The following is a 13,777-nucleotide window of genomic DNA, read 5'->3' as shown; positions in this document are numbered from 1 at the left end:
ATCCCAGTGTTTGTCCAGGGGGGAGGACAGAAGCCAAACCCCCTTTGCATCTATCCCAACCCCAGGTTCATCAGCCCAGCAGATTCTGGGCAGCAGAGGTACTCCCTTTTTCCCTCTTTCTCTCCCCATCTCAGAGGAATGTCCCCAAATCCCCCAGTTTGGCCCCCAAACCGCCATTCCCCCCCCCATAAGCCCCATCCTCCCATTTTGCCCCCAAAGCCCTTATACCCCATTCTCTCCCCGTTGGTCCCCTCAGTTCCTGGTCACTCACAGCCACGTCAGGGCCTCGTGCTCCCGGCAGTGAGTCTGTGCTGGAGCCCCGAGGTGACTCAGCCCCCCCATCCCTGCTGAGGTTCAGGTCACAGGGGGGGGACCCCTCTCTTGGGGACCCCCGTGGGGAGGGGGTGACAGGGACACACCCACACCTTGTTGCTGGTCCATCCCCCCCTACCCCTGTCCCATCCCGGTCCCTGGGATGTTCATCCTTGTTCCCACGGCTGGGGGAGGATGATGATGACAATGGTGATGTCCCTGTCCCCAGTGGGGCATGTCTGGCCCAAGGGAGTGATGCCACTGGGACCTTCCGCCTTGTCCCGGCAGGAGCCGCGTGATGAGGTGACAATCACTGCAGAAAGCACCATCCAGCACCACTTCCCCCGGCCAGAGACCAGCCTGGGACCCCCAAACTGGGAACGGGGGGGCAGCCCTGGGTTGCAGACACTGGGGTCCTGCCCTCTGTTCCTGCTGTCAGATGATGTCCCCGAGCTGCTGCTCCTGAAGGACATGGGTGCTCAGCCCGTTCTGATCTGTCCACGGGGAGGACTTTGGGACAAAGTAGGTGTCCCTCAGGGCAGCAGGACATCCCCAAGGTGGGATGCCAGGACAAGAGGGTGTCCCCGGAGCAGCAGGACATCCCTGGGGCCAGGGTCCGTGGGGCAGGAGGATGTCCCCAGGGCAGGAATCTGGGATGGAAGGACATCCCAGGGACAGGAGGATGTCCCGGGCAGGACCTGCCACCAGCCCGGCGCCGGGGCTGACTCAGCTCGTCCCGCAGCACCACGTGAAGCCGGGGGCAGCCCCCGCGCCCCCCTCCCTGTCCCCTCCTCCCCTCCAGCCCATCCAAACCCGATGCCTGCCAAAATTTTCCGGCTGCCTCCAAACTTCCTCAATCCAGCAGCATAAAAGTGCAGTGGCTGCAGCTCTCCCAGGCCTCATCCCGGCGCTCCCACCGACGGCTCCATGCTGGGGTAAGCGCTGGGGAGGGGTCCTCCAGGAGACCCAGGGGGCGGTGGGTGGCTCTTTCCCCAGGGAAACGGATCCCAGTGGGAATGGGAGGCAGTAGGGTCCCATGCGGGATCCTCGGAGGCACAAAAGGGAAACTGAGGCACTTTACGTCGAGCAAGCCTGGGGCCCCCTGGCTCGGGGAAGTGTCCGAATTCCTGCTTCTCCACGGGGGGCCTGGGGGTCGCTGGATGAAGCCAGGGAGGGGCAGGATGCCTGGGACAGCCCCTCCGCCTGCACTATCTGCATCCCAAATATCCCTCCTGGCTTCGGGCTGCCGGAAAGACGCTGGAGCGGTAACGGGAACCAGCTGTTCCAGCTCATGTGATGCCGGCGTCTGGCCAGCGCTGCCCGCGGGGTAGTCCTGGCCCCAGATTGGGGGAGGAAGGGGTCCCAGATCCCAGCTGGCGTGGGCAGAGGGTCCCAGCCCCAAATTAGGCTGTGCAGGGGGTCCTGGTCCTATATGAGGCTGGGCACAGGGTCCTGCCCCCACCCAGGCCCCCTGGCTCAGTCTCTGCCCCGTCCCCAGTGCTCAGCTCGTCCCCAGGATGTGGTGGCCTGTGCTGCTGGCCCTGCTGGTCCCTGCAGCGCTGGCCCAGCTGCATCCAGAGCAGGAGCTGGATGCACAGTGGGAGCTGTGGAAGAAAACCCATCGCAAGCAGTACAATGGCCAGGTACGGTGGGGGTCTGTTGCTTGGGACCACCGGTGATGTCCCCAGGGTGGGATGCTGGGGCACAAGGATGTCCCCAGGGTGGGGGGCACAGGCAGCACCCCTGTCCCAACACCATCTCACCCCACGGTGCAGGCAGACGAGGTGACGCGGAGGCTGATTTGGGAGAAGAACCTCAAGTACATCAACACCCACAACCTGGAGCACGCCCTGGGCGTCCACACCTTTGAGCTGGCCATGAACCACCTGGGTGACATGGTGTGTGTCCCTGGGTGGAGAGAGAGTGGGGCTGAGCACCTGTGGGTTTTCTCACCCACCCACTCACCCAGCCTGGGTTCCTTCCCCAGACCAGTGAGGAGGTGGTGAGGACAATGACAGGGCTGAAGGTGCCCCGCGGTCACCAACGCCACAACGAGACACTCTATGTCCCCGACTGGACTGAAAGAGCCCCGGCTGCCATGGACTGGCGCAAGAAAGGCTATGTGACCCCCGTCAAAAACCAGGTAAGATGGGTGTGCCTGGAGCAGGGTGTCACCCCGGTGTCACCCCGGTGTCACCCCGGTGTCACCCATTGTGTTCCCATAGGGCCAGTGTGGCTCGTGCTGGGCTTTCAGCTCGGTTGGTGCCCTGGAGGGGCAGCTGAAGAGGAAAACGGGAAAACTCCTGTCCCTCAGCCCCCAAAACCTGGTGGACTGCGTGTCCAACAATGATGGCTGTGGGGGTGGGTACATGACCAACGCCTTTGAGTACGTCCGGCAGAACCGTGGCATCGACTCTGAGGACTCCTATCCCTACATTGGCCAGGTGTGAGGGGAGACAGCCCCAAATCCCCCTCCATCCCTCCCATCCCTGTCTCACCTCCACCTTCCTGGCCCCACGCAGGATGAGAGCTGCATGTACAGCCCCACTGGGAAGGCAGCCAAGTGCCGTGGCTACCGCGAGATTCCTGAGGGGAATGAGAAGGCTTTGAAGAGGGCGGTGGCCCGGATTGGTCCCATCTCTGTGGGCATCGACGCCAGCCTGCCCTCCTTCCAGTTCTACAGCCGGGGTGAGCAGCTGGGGGAGATCGGGGGTCGTGGGGCTGCTCGGGGATCTGAGGCATGCCTGGTGACACCAGCTCTGTCCCCAAGGCGTGTACTATGATGAGAGTTGCAATGCTGAGAACATCAACCATGCCGTGCTGGCCGTGGGCTATGGGGCACAGAAGGGCACCAAGCACTGGATCATCAAGAACAGGTACAGTGGAATTGGGATGGCTCGGGAATTGCAGGTGGTTGGGGCTCTTCCAGAGGCTCAGGCTCTGCTTTTCCACCCTCCAGCTGGGGCGAGGAATGGGGCAACAAGGGCTACGTCCTCCTCGCGCGCAACATGAACAATGCCTGTGGTGTGGCCAACCTGGCCAGCTTCCCCAAGATGTGACAAGCCCGCCCGGCCCTTCCCTCCCCTCTTCCTTGCCCTCCAGTTCAGTCTCTTCCCTCCCAGTCTCAAAGATGAAGGTGCTCCCAGGGGGAATTCTTTGTCTCTCGTGAGAAATTTCCCCTGGGAAAGGGGAGAGACACCTCCTTTCCACCTGCAGTGACTGGGGGCATGAGCTCCCATCAACTCTGTTTTCCACACTTTGCCGTGCTGGCTTCTGCCTTCCCATGGACTGTGCTTGGCCAGATCCTTGAAGGCTATTCCACCCAGACACACTTCAGGGTAGTGTCCATGCCAACCTCTGCCTCCAGGAGTATTATATTACCAATAAGTAATATGTAAGTGCAATATTACCAATGGAGAGCACAGCTCCCTCCACCCTGTAACCCAGTGGAGGCTGCTGCGAATGATATGACTTTATTTTCCAACTAAAATTGGGAATAAAGGCTGGGACTGGTTTGCTTTGTGCTGGGAAAGAGCCACAGGGATGGGAAAACTTCTTTCTTTTCCCAAAGGGGCAAGGAGCCCAGTGTGGGGCAGAACAGGGAGGGAAGAAGCTGCTGGGGAATTTTGGGATGGAGGGATGGATGGATGTATATCTGGGGGTGGGGGGGCACACAGAAGGACAGACAGATGGACAGATCCACGGGACTCCCCCAACCCCATCAGGGTGCCCCGCACACCCCCAGGGACTGTCAGCCATGGCTGGAGGGGCACCATGGGGGATATAGGGACATGGGGACCCCCTGGGATTGTGGCAATGTAGGAGAGGACACGGATGATAGTGACACTGTGGTGCCATGAGAATCCAGGGAAGTGGGGCACAGACATCCCTGGGGGGCACGAGGCTGTGTGTGCCCTGCGTGGGTGAGCGCGGTGACCACAGCACACCCCAAAACCAAACACATGTATCACTGCAGGCCTGACACACCCTAACAGTGCAAACACCCCAACATCCACCCACACCCCGGCACACCCCGGAATGGGGCCCCACTGGGACACTGAAGCCCGGGGGAGCCCTGAAACAATGGAGACAGTCAGGCATAAGGGCCCCCCTTCCCACATCAAAACATGGGAACACTCAGAGGTGACACCGCAGCATCTTTATTGTTCCACTCATGCCGTGGGGGGGTTCACTCCTCGTGGCCAGGGGGCGGGGGGGCCACAGCGGCCCCCAGGGTCACCTGGCTCAGGTAGGTGTTGTCGAAGCAGCGGCGCCGCTCAGGCTCCTCCCACGAGCAGCAGTCCTGGGGATCCAGCCAGGCGTCCCGGGGGGTGGCACAGAGTGTGGCGATGCCCTGGGACAGCTGTGGGCAATGGGGATGGGGTCAGGGCGGCTGTGGGGGGTCCCCCAACGTCCCTGACCCCCTCGGTCACTCACCTGCTCCTGGGCGCAGGCGCTGCGTTCCTGGTGGGGCAGTGGGCAGCACGCGGCCGTCATGGCCCCCAGCAGCTCCGGCACTGGCCGCCTGCGGACACGGATGTGAACATGGGGGTCACCCCCGGGGGGTTATGGGGGCAGGAAGTTGACTGCTGGGTCCCCTCCCTGAAAGGGGGTCCTGAGCAATGGAGAGTCCCAGATGCCTGGGAGAAGCCCTGGGAAGCTGAGTCCCCTCCAACAGGAGGGATTGTTGTGTCCCCGGGGGTGTTTTGGGGGTCACCCACCTCTGTGTGAAGAGCCGGGTGGGGCCGCAGAGAGAGAGTAGCAGGCCGGGGCTGGGCCGGGCCAGGCTCACGTTGTGCAGCTCCCGGTCGTATTCGGGGTGGGGGGCGGCGGCAGCGAAGCAGTGGGCCCGGGCCCGGCCACCCCCGCGCTGGCAGCACCGGTGCTGCCCCGTCTTCACCGCTGACTCTTCCCGGCAGAACCGATTCAGACCCTTCAGCCACTGCGGAGGAGAAATTGGGGTCGGGGGGTCGCCAGGGCACGGGGTCCCCTCAACCCCTGAACACCTGGATCATACCTGGAACACCTCCGTCCCCTCCCCGGATGCCGGGGTCCCTCCCTGACACGTTTGTCACCTTCCCGGATACCTGGGTGCCTTCCCAGCCTCTGAGTGTCTGGGTCACGCTCCGGGCACACGGGTCATTCCCGGGACACCTGGGGCCCCTCCCCGGATGCCTGGGGCGCTTCCAAACACATGGGTCCCCTCCCCGGATACGTGAGTGCCAGCCCAAACACCTCGGTCCCTTTCCCAAACACCTCTGTCCTTTTCCCGGATCCCTGCCTCCCGCCCAGTCCTTCGACACCTGAGACCCTCCCAAACGCTTCCCAAACGTCTCCCGAGTCCTTCAACACTGCGACTTTCCCTCCCAGCCGTGTCCCCCCTGTCCCCACTCACGGCGCTGTGGGCGCAGCTCAGGCTCTCGTTGCGGCAGCACCGGCCGTACTCGCGCTCCAGCCGGACGCGCAGCCGGACGCGGGGCCCGGAGCGGGCGCCGGGACCGGGGGCACCGGGGCGCAGCGCCCGCAGCCCGCAGATGTTGCCCAGGTTGCTGGCCGTGGGCTCGCCGGGGGGAAAGGGAGGCTCGGTGACCAGATTCCAGGCGACGGTGGGGTCCCAGGCGGGGATGGGGTCCCAGGTGGGGGCCGGGGTCTCCTGGGCGAAGCAGCGGCGCCGCGCAGCCCCGTGCCGGCGGCAGCAGTGGAACTGCCGCGTCTTCACCCCGAACTCATCCGTGCAGAACCCGTCCAGTACGTCCGTCCACTGCGGGGCAGCGGGGACAGAGCCCCCTCGGTGTCACTGCGTTCCCGCTGTGTCCCCTTGTCCTTCCCTCCACAGTGCCTGCACGTCCCCCCCTCCCGGTGGTGTCTCTCCCCCCGCCTCCCGCTTTGTCCCCTGCCTCAGTGTTTTCGTGTCTCCCCTCCCCGCAGTGTCCCCGTGTCCCTCCTCCTCAGTGTCTCTTGCTCCACAGTGTCCCCCCATCCCCTCCCCGCTGTGTCCCCGTGTCCCTCCTCCTCCTCAGTGTCTCTTGCTCCACAGTGTCCCCCCATCCCCTCCCCGCTGTGTCCCCCCTGCCCACGGTGTCCCCCCTCCCCGCAGTGTCCCCTGCTCACGGCGCGGCGGGCGCAGGGCAGCGGTGTGTGGTGCCTGCAGCAGTCGTTCAGTCGCGGCCGCAGCGCGTCCAGCGCGGCCGCCTGACGGCGCAGGTGGGAGAAGGCGTTCGAGGGGAGCAGCAGCGGCGGCGGCAGCGTGGGGGGGTCGCGGCAGTGCCGGGTGACTGCGGCGGCCACGGGCCAGGCGGGGGGGAACCCCTCCAGGGCGCTGCCCCAGGCCGGGGGGCTGCGCGGGGAGGCCATGGCGCCCCTCACCCCCATCAGGATGTCGGGGGGCACCCCGAGGTCCTGCTCTTGCTGCAGCACTGAAAAAGGGAAGAGGTGGGCACATGGCGGGGGTGTCCCCCCGCACTTGTCCCTGTGTGCCCCCCTCTCTCCATTTGGTCCCTGCGTCCATGTCCCTCATCGTAATGTCCCCCTCCTGTCCCCAGCCTTCACTGTCCCCATGTCCCTCCACCCCGTGTCCCCTCCCTCCATATCCCCACCCATAAGCATCCCCCTGTCCCCAGTCCTGGGTATCCCACCATGTCCCCTCCACCCCTGGGTGTCCCCGTCTGTTTCCTCACCTTGCTTGACGCTGGGGGGCCGCAGGTCCAGACTCTCCTGTGCCACCTGCTGCAGCTGCCCCGAGGCCACCACTGTCACCGATGGGGGACACAGGGGGTCAGCAGAGTCACCCCCTCCATCCCCTCGCCCATGGGACAACAAGCAGGGATCCTCCCAAACCTGTGGGCTTGAAGCTCCATAATGGGGAGGGGGCCCAGGTATTTGGGAAGGGGACACGGTTGTTCAGGAGGGGCCACAGGTGCTCGTCAAGGGGACACAGGCACCCAGGAGGGGATGTAGGTGTTTGGGACAGGGACCTCCAGGCATTTGGGAAGGATCCAGGTGAGTGGGCAGTGGTCCGACATCCGGGGTGGGGAGCCCTGACACACGGGTGGGGACCCAGGTGTCCGTGGAGGTGGCCCAAATACCTGGGCAGGAACCCAGGAGTTTGGGAAGGGGATTCCGGTGTCTGGGGAAAGTGCCCAGAAGTTCGGGAAGGAGTCCCAGGTGACCGGGGCGGGGGGCAGCCATGCAGGGGGCCCCGGGTTGGGGCCGCGGGAACTCACCGGCGGCGCTGAGGAGGAGGAAGAGGCCGAAGGCCGCCATGGCGTCGGGCGCTGTAGGGTCACCGCCGGCTCCGCCGCCTTATGAAGGGCCGGGTCGGGCGTGGGGCCACATCCCGCGGGGCTGAGTCACGGCCTGACGTCGCGGCAAGGCCGGGAGGGGGACCCAGGGGGGGCTGGAGGGCTGCGCTGGATCCCACACCCCCAAACAGGACCGGAGTAGTAACCCCAACCCTAGCCAGGCTGGGGGCATTGTGACAGCCCTGTTCCCACCTTGGTGGTCCTGTTCCCACCCTGGTGGCCCCAGACCCCCCCTCTGGTGGCCCCAGGGCCCCCCCCGACCCCTGCGTCACAGCAGGGGGAAGCGGTCAGACCACATTTTTGCGGGTTTTGCCCCGTTTTGGGGCCCCCGCCCACTGAGTCACCCCCGGGGGGGGCTGAAGGGGCACCTACGGAGGGACCCCCGGAGAGGGGGGGGGTCACCCAGCTCGTGTCCCTAGGTGTCATGGCCTTGGTCACCTATGGACAGGGGGATCCCGGGATGGGGGGGCTCCTGTCGTGTCCCGGGATAATCAAATCCTGCCTGGGGCTGAGCCCACGGGCTTGTGCAGGTGCTGGGAGGGGGAAGCAGCCCCGTGTCCCCCCCGATTGCCCAACAGCGTCTGCGGCTCCGTGACTCGGGGTTTGCGCAACCCCCCCACTTTTCCCTACGCGTGGGTGGGGGGAAATCCCGGCGGGAAGGACCCAGAAGTGCCGCGGGGAACTCGGGAGCGGGAACCTGGGAATGGAAACCTTGGAACGGAAACGTGGGAACGAGAGCCCAGCAATCGGAGCCCGGGAATCTGGGGGCGGGGGAGAAACCAAGTGTGGTGGGGGTTATCCAGGTGTTTGGGGGGTCCCCAGGGTTCTGCCCCCCTCCCTGAGCACCCCAGAACCAAGGGTCCGTGAGCTGCCCCAGTCTCAGCTCCCACCACATCCAGTGCTTTTCCCAGTTTATTGAGGTGGGAGGTCCCCGGGGGGCTCGGGGACCCCCGGGAAGAGGGGGGTTAGAATCGCTGCTCAGCGTCGGGAACGCGGCCATCCCGCAGCTCCTGCAGCCGCTGCAGCACCCGGGGCAGCTCCAGCTCCCCGAGCTGTCGGTTCTCCCGGGTCCGGACGCTGACGGTGCCGTGCTCTCGCTCCCGCCGCCCCACCACTGCGGGGGGCATGGCCGTCGGTGGGGGCACGAGGTCCCCACGCCCCCCGCCCTGCACAGGCACCCTCCAACCACAGCAACCCCAGCTCTGAGCAGCACCCACCGCCCTGGGGGCACACGGGGTCCCGGGGGGGTCCCACAACAGTCCCAGAAGGTTCAAAGGAGGTTCCAAAGGGGTTGGGGGTCTCAGAGGGGCCCTAAGGGTGGTGCTGGTGAATTCCCAAGGGGGCAGTGAGCTCCTGGGAATGCAGGGAGGGTCTCAGGAGGTGTTTCAGCAGATTCCCGAGGGGGTCTCAAGGGGGTCCCAGGGGATTCCCAAGGTAGGGTCCCAGTTTCCCCCCCCCCCAGCAGCACCCAGGATGTGGAAGGGGGTGGGGGTGTGCAGCCAATCCCAGGGGGTTCCGTGGGGGTCCTGGGGGTCTGCAGGCCACGCCCCACCCATACCCAGCTGGAAGTTGTAGTGGGCGAGTTGGGCCCGGCGGATCTTCCGTGACAGGGTGGTCCCGGGGTCCCCGTCCAGGTCAGCCAGGAGGCCCCCCCTCCTCAGCACTGTCTGCACCTGTTCCCCCAGTGTCAGTGGAGAGGTGGGGGACACAGGGGTAACGGGGATGAGGGACATGGAGGGATAGAATGGGAGGGCTTGGAGGGTCATTGGGGGGTTACAGGGAGTGGGAGGACATGATGGGGGTCCTGGGGGAGCACAGGGAGGGTCACACACTCACCTCCCGGGCGTAATCCTCAACCTCAGAGGTCTGTGGGATGACCATGGCCTGCAGTGGGGACAGCCAGAGCGGCCTGGGGGGCACCATGGGTCACTGGGGGACACTGGGGAGCACAGGAGGGGACACACAAGGAGGGGGTGCCCCAGGGATTGCAGGAGTGTCCCCAGGATGGAGGTGCCCCAGGGATTAGGAGGGTGTCCTGGGGATTGAGTGTCCCCAAAACTGGGGGGGTGCCTGTCCCAAGATAGGACACCCTGGGACAGGAGTGACACTGAGGGTGCTTCTGGGAAGTGGGGGTGTCCCTGGGGAGTGTGTCCCAGGGACTGGGGGTGACGTATGGGGTGTTTTTGGGGACTCTCCTCACCATCGCCCGCCACAGCTCTCAGCTAACACAGCAACCATGCGCTCCACAGAGCCCAGCACGGCCCGATGGATCAGCACTGGCCGTGCTGAGCCACCACTCGGACTGGGGGGGGGAAACGGGGATCAGGGGGGGCAGGAAGGCCCCGCACCCCAATCCTGACACTCTCCCAATCCCCAATTCTACCCTCCCAACCCTGACACTCCTCAGCTTTTGGGGACCTCAGTCCCCCAACCCTCCTCCCCCGGCCCAATCCTGATCCCCCCACACCAATCCTGAACCCTAGCCTGATCCTGCCCCCCAGAAATCCCCAATTCTGCCTTCCTGTCCCAATCCTGCCCCTCTCCCAACACCTAGCATATTCCAGCTCAAATCTCTCAGGCATCTGGAAATCCAGCTGGATGGTGCCACATTGATGTTGCCGCCCCAGCGCATCCCGGATCTGGATATCAATCTGTTGGGAATAATGGGGAAGAGGGGTTCGAGAAGGGTCCTGGTTTGTCCCCTTTGGGGATCCCCCCCTCCCCAAAATTCCTCACCTTGGGCCCATAAAAGGCACCGTCTCCTGGACTCAGCTCCCAGGGCTGTCCAAAATTCTGCAGGCTCCGCTCCAGCTGCTGCAGGGGCAGGTTGGGAGGGTCAGGGGGGCACAATGCAGGGGGAACACGATACAGGGGGCATCATCCCACCTGCTCGGCACGATCCCAAGTTTCAGAGTCTCCCAGGAATCCATCGGGACGTGTGGCCAGGGCCAGACGGAAGGAAAAGCCCAGGACGGCGTAGACAGTTCGGATGAAATCCAGGGAGGAATCGATCTCACTCTCCAGCTGGGAAAGGGGTGTCAGGGGGGCAAGTGATACATTCTGGGGTCATAGGGAAGGGTTGGAGGACAGACACCTGCTCCAGAGTGCAGAAAATGTGGGCATCATCCTGCTGGAAGCGCCGAACCCGCGTCAGCCCCGTCAGGGTTCCAGGGGGCTCATTGCGGTGCAGAACTCCAAAATCCGCCAAGCGCAAGGGCAGCTCCCGCCAGGAGCGCGGCCGGTGGGCGAACATCAGGCTGGGGATGGACAGACAGACAGATAGAGCCCCCAGGAGACCCCAGGCTCCCAAGGGCCTCCTGACTCACCAGTGGGCTGGGCAGTTCATGGGTTTGAGGGAGAGGGTCTCGGGGGCGGCAGGAACGGAGAAGATGTTGGGGCTGTAGTGCTGCCAGTGCCCTGAAAGCTCCCAGAGCCGGGGGCTGAACAAGTTGGGGGTCACCACCTCACTGAAGCCCCTTGCCTGGTACTCGCTCTGCAGGGACAGGGGAGGATGTCAGCTCAGCCCCACAGCATCAGTCGGGGGGGCTGCAAGGGCTGCGAGGGGCAGGAGCTGTGGCCTTGAAGGTACGGCAGGAACTGGGGGACAACTGTGGGAGAAGGATGGAGTGCAGGGGAGAGCAGAGAGGTCTGGGTGTGAGAGGATGGGGTACAGTCGGGTCTGTAGGAGGCACAGGCAGGGTCTGTGTGCCATGGGGGGCACAGCAGTGCTAGGCTGTGGTGGGGATGGGGTGCAGTGGGGTCTGGGTAATGTGGGGACAGGGAGATGATGGGGGTCAGGGGGAGCCACACCCGGATAAACTCCACTAGGGCGTTGTAAACATGGGCGCCGCGGGGCAGGAAGAAGCAGCTGCCAGGGCTGAACTTGTGGAAGAAGAAGAGCTCCTGCTCCTGCAATAGGGAGGGTGTTACCAGGGGGTCCCCATTGCTGTGAGGGACCCCCCGCCCCCCTGGCAGAGCTCACCTTCCCGATCCGGCGGTGGTCCCGCTGAGTTGCTTCCTCCTGTGCCCTCTCCCACTGCTCCAGGTCCTCTGTGCTGGGGAAGGCTACGGCAGCCACCCGCTGGAGTGACTGACCCCCGGCCCCCCCCCACAGCGCGGCTGAACTCTGCGGGCACAGGGAGACATCAGCAGGGCTGAGCATGGGGGAATCTCACCTGACACCCACTGTACAGGGGGAGACATCAGCGGGGCTGAGCATGGGGAACTTCCTGCCTGACACCCACCGTGAGCACACGTAGGGCTCGGATGAGCCCTGTGTGCCGGAGCAGGGGCCCGCGGCAGAGCTGGAGCAGGGGGCCGCACCTGAGAGATGAACGGACAAATGTGGGGACAGCTGTGGCGACCCATGGCCCTCCCCCCATGTCCCTCCCCTGTGCTCACCTATAGACCGTGGCCGTAGGGGATGTCACCTCCTCCTCGAGCTGCTGCAGCTGGAAGCTGTTGTGCTGTGGGGGGACAACAATGAGGTGGGTGATGGTGGGCTTGGTGACATTAGAGGGGTAACACCGAGGGGGAAGTGACACCGTGCTGGGGGGAAGGACCAAGGTGGTGACAGTGGTACAGGTAATATCAAGAGGGGGTAACAGTGGTCCTGACGAGCATCACCCAGGCTGATGATCCCAAGCAGGAGAGTCGAAAAGTCCCCAAGCTCAGCTCCCATGCGCCATCCTGGGATGGGGAGGGGGTCTCACCTTGAGGAGCTCAGCCAGCTGCTGGCGGGTGGCCTCGAGACGCTCGAAGCGGTGCCGGGCTTGGGCGAATGTGGCACAGGCCTCCTCCAGCGCTGGCAGCTCTGTGCTCTGCACAGTCCTGGGGGCACGGGGACACGTCGATGGACATGCCGGGAACACCCCAGGGACCCTGTGTGCACCTCGTGTGCCCTGCCCTACCTGCTGCCCATGTGCACATCGCAGAAGAAGCCGTCCTCGGTGGCCCGGGTGTTGCAAAGTGTCGCTCCGAAAAACTGCTCTGCCACTGCCCCCAAGACACAGGCGCCAGAGCGCCAGAAAGCCTGGGGGGACACAGGGGACATGGGCTGTGAGGGGAGCGGGGCACGGGTCCGGCATCCCAGGCCCCTGGGCTCACCTCTCGCCCCTCGGGTGTGGAGAAGTCGAGCAGCTCCAAGTCTGTGTCACATTCCAGCGGCCGGTCCAAGTCCTGGAGGGTCCCGTTCACCCGGGCCACCAGCGCCGCCTCTGCCAGGCCACCCCTGCAGGGACACCAGGGACCCTTGGGGACACCAGACACCGAGGAGGTACTGTGCGGACCCCATAAACCCTGTGGGAACTCTGGGTGGATCATTGGGACCATGGACACACAGAGGGAACCGCATGGACCTTGTGGGAACCACAGGGACATTGTGGGTACCCCGTGAACCTCGTGGGGACTCTGTGGGGATCACGGAGGCACTGTGGGGATCTTGAGGACACAGTGCAGATCCTGCAGACTTTGTGGGGACACCACGATGGGTCTGCAAACCTTTTTAGGACACTGCGGGGACCCTGGGGACACCCTGAGGACCTCTTGGCCGTACCCGAGCTCCGTGGCCACCTGGAACGGGGTGGTTTGCAGGGCCCGGCCGGGCAGGCGGCGCCCGCCGGGCAGCGCGATGCGGATCGGGGTCCCCGGCGGGAGGCGGCCGCCCCCGGCCCCGCCGCCGGCCCCATCCCCGGGCCCGTCCCGCCGCTCCGCCGCCGCCGCCCGCAGCCGCTGGAAGAGCCGAAGGCGCTCGGGATCCGGTCCAGACACCTGGGAACGGGGATCACCAGGGGGTCACCGGGTCGCCCTTGGTGTTACGTGGCCAGCGGGGCTCAGGGACCGGGGCAGAGGGTAGGGGTGGTGCCGTGAGTCCCACTGGAGCGGTTTGAGGGGTCCCGGGGGTCCCGAGCGCACCAGGTGTCGCCGCGGCGCTCCCGCCAGCAGCAGCCGCGAGCCGGCGCGCGCGACCATGGCCGAAGCTCCACCCCTTCCGCCTCGCCGCCGGAAGGGGACAACGGCTGGGCGAGCCCACCCCGGGCTCCTCAACCTCGTCCTCCCCCGCGGAAGCCACATTGGACTCGCCCGCCCTTGAGGCAACACCGCGGACAGGACGGAAGCATTGAGAAGGCGGGGGGGGGGAAGGACGAACGGAGAGCGGGGATCAG

General features: G+C 65.1%; 3 protein-coding genes across 6 annotated transcripts; 1 reads left to right on the top strand and 2 right to left on the bottom strand.

The window, feature by feature from the left end:
• The first annotated feature begins 91 nt into the window (after positions 1–91).
• CTSK (cathepsin K) lies at positions 92–3,814 on the top strand. Of its 2 annotated transcripts, XM_085082378.1 has the most exons (8): positions 92–1,247; positions 1,811–1,955; positions 2,088–2,210; positions 2,300–2,455; positions 2,538–2,756; positions 2,835–3,000; positions 3,083–3,188; positions 3,272–3,814. In XM_085082378.1, exons 1-8 carry the CDS (start codon positions 1,240–1,242, stop codon positions 3,369–3,371), a joined length of 1,023 nt encoding a protein of 340 aa, XP_084938504.1. In that variant the 5' UTR covers positions 92–1,239; the 3' UTR covers positions 3,372–3,814. The 2 variants fall into 2 exon arrangements, with proteins under 2 accessions (XP_084938504.1, XP_084938506.1); XM_085082380.1 differs by lacking the exon at positions 2,088–2,210.
• A 642-nt stretch (positions 3,815–4,456) lies between these two features.
• On the bottom strand, positions 4,457–7,664 carry ECM1 (extracellular matrix protein 1). Its single transcript, XM_085082374.1, has 7 exons — positions 7,536–7,664; positions 6,990–7,061; positions 6,424–6,728; positions 5,708–6,073; positions 5,034–5,254; positions 4,750–4,837; positions 4,457–4,675 (listed from the first exon to the last, which is right to left on the bottom strand). Exons 1-7 carry the CDS (start codon positions 7,573–7,575, stop codon positions 4,502–4,504), a joined length of 1,266 nt encoding a protein of 421 aa, XP_084938500.1. The 5' UTR covers positions 7,576–7,664; the 3' UTR covers positions 4,457–4,501.
• Positions 7,665–8,512: 848 nt separating this feature from the next.
• TARS2 (threonyl-tRNA synthetase 2, mitochondrial) lies at positions 8,513–13,696 on the bottom strand. Of its 3 annotated transcripts, XM_085082357.1 has the most exons (18): positions 13,527–13,684; positions 13,168–13,382; positions 12,720–12,843; positions 12,524–12,645; positions 12,326–12,443; positions 12,015–12,079; positions 11,858–11,936; positions 11,596–11,739; positions 11,424–11,522; positions 10,940–11,106; positions 10,708–10,870; positions 10,500–10,637; positions 10,350–10,427; positions 10,164–10,264; positions 9,814–9,915; positions 9,450–9,522; positions 9,172–9,286; positions 8,513–8,727 (listed from the first exon to the last, which is right to left on the bottom strand). In XM_085082357.1, the coding sequence occupies exons 1-18, from the start codon at positions 13,581–13,583 to the stop codon at positions 8,579–8,581; spliced, it is 2,109 nt and encodes a 702-aa protein (XP_084938483.1). In that variant the 5' UTR covers positions 13,584–13,684; the 3' UTR covers positions 8,513–8,578. The 3 variants fall into 3 exon arrangements, 2 of the variants coding, with proteins under 2 accessions (XP_084938483.1, XP_084938484.1); XM_085082358.1 differs by lacking the exons at positions 8,513–8,727; positions 9,172–9,286 and having other exon boundaries at positions 9,467–9,552; XR_014856493.1 differs by lacking the exons at positions 8,513–8,727; positions 9,172–9,286 and having other exon boundaries at positions 9,464–9,552; positions 9,814–10,264; positions 13,527–13,696.
• Positions 13,697–13,777: the final 81 nt, after the last annotated feature.

Source organism: Lichenostomus cassidix, chromosome 25 (assembly GCF_008360975.1).
Source record: "Lichenostomus cassidix isolate B80296 chromosome 25, HeHo_3.0, whole genome shotgun sequence".
In the NCBI taxonomy this organism is placed as follows: Eukaryota; Metazoa; Chordata; class Aves; order Passeriformes; family Meliphagidae; genus Lichenostomus; species Lichenostomus cassidix.
The sequence above is the reverse complement of the archived record's forward strand: the minus strand, read 5'-3'. Positions and strand labels throughout refer to the sequence as shown.

Bases quoted from the DNA above. Each gene is read 5' to 3' on its own strand.
- TARS2 (XM_085082357.1), bottom strand. From the start codon at position 13,583: ATGGTCGCGCGCGCCGGCTCGCGGCTGCTGCTGGCGGGAGCGCCGCGG. The intron at 10,638-10,707 runs GTGTCTGTCCTC...CCCCTTTCCCAG, and splicing joins TTTTCTGCACTCTGGAGCAG to CTGGAGAGTGAGATCGATTC. The intron at 9,916-10,163 runs GTGTTGGGAGAG...TCCCCCCCCCAG, and splicing joins TTTGAGCTGGAATATGCTAG to TCCGAGTGGTGGCTCAGCAC.
- CTSK (XM_085082378.1), top strand. The intron at 1,956-2,087 runs GTACGGTGGGGG...CCCACGGTGCAG, and splicing joins GCAAGCAGTACAATGGCCAG to GCAGACGAGGTGACGCGGAG. The intron at 3,001-3,082 runs GTGAGCAGCTGG...TCTGTCCCCAAG, and splicing joins CTTCCAGTTCTACAGCCGGG to GCGTGTACTATGATGAGAGT.
- ECM1 (XM_085082374.1), bottom strand. From the start codon at position 7,575: ATGGCGGCCTTCGGCCTCTTCCTCCTCCTCAGCGCCGCCG. The intron at 4,838-5,033 runs GTGGGTGACCCC...CCGTGTCCGCAG, and splicing joins ACCCGGCTCTTCACACAGAG to GCGGCCAGTGCCGGAGCTGC. The intron at 4,676-4,749 runs GTGAGTGACCGA...CATTGCCCACAG, and splicing joins GCGCCTGCGCCCAGGAGCAG to CTGTCCCAGGGCATCGCCAC.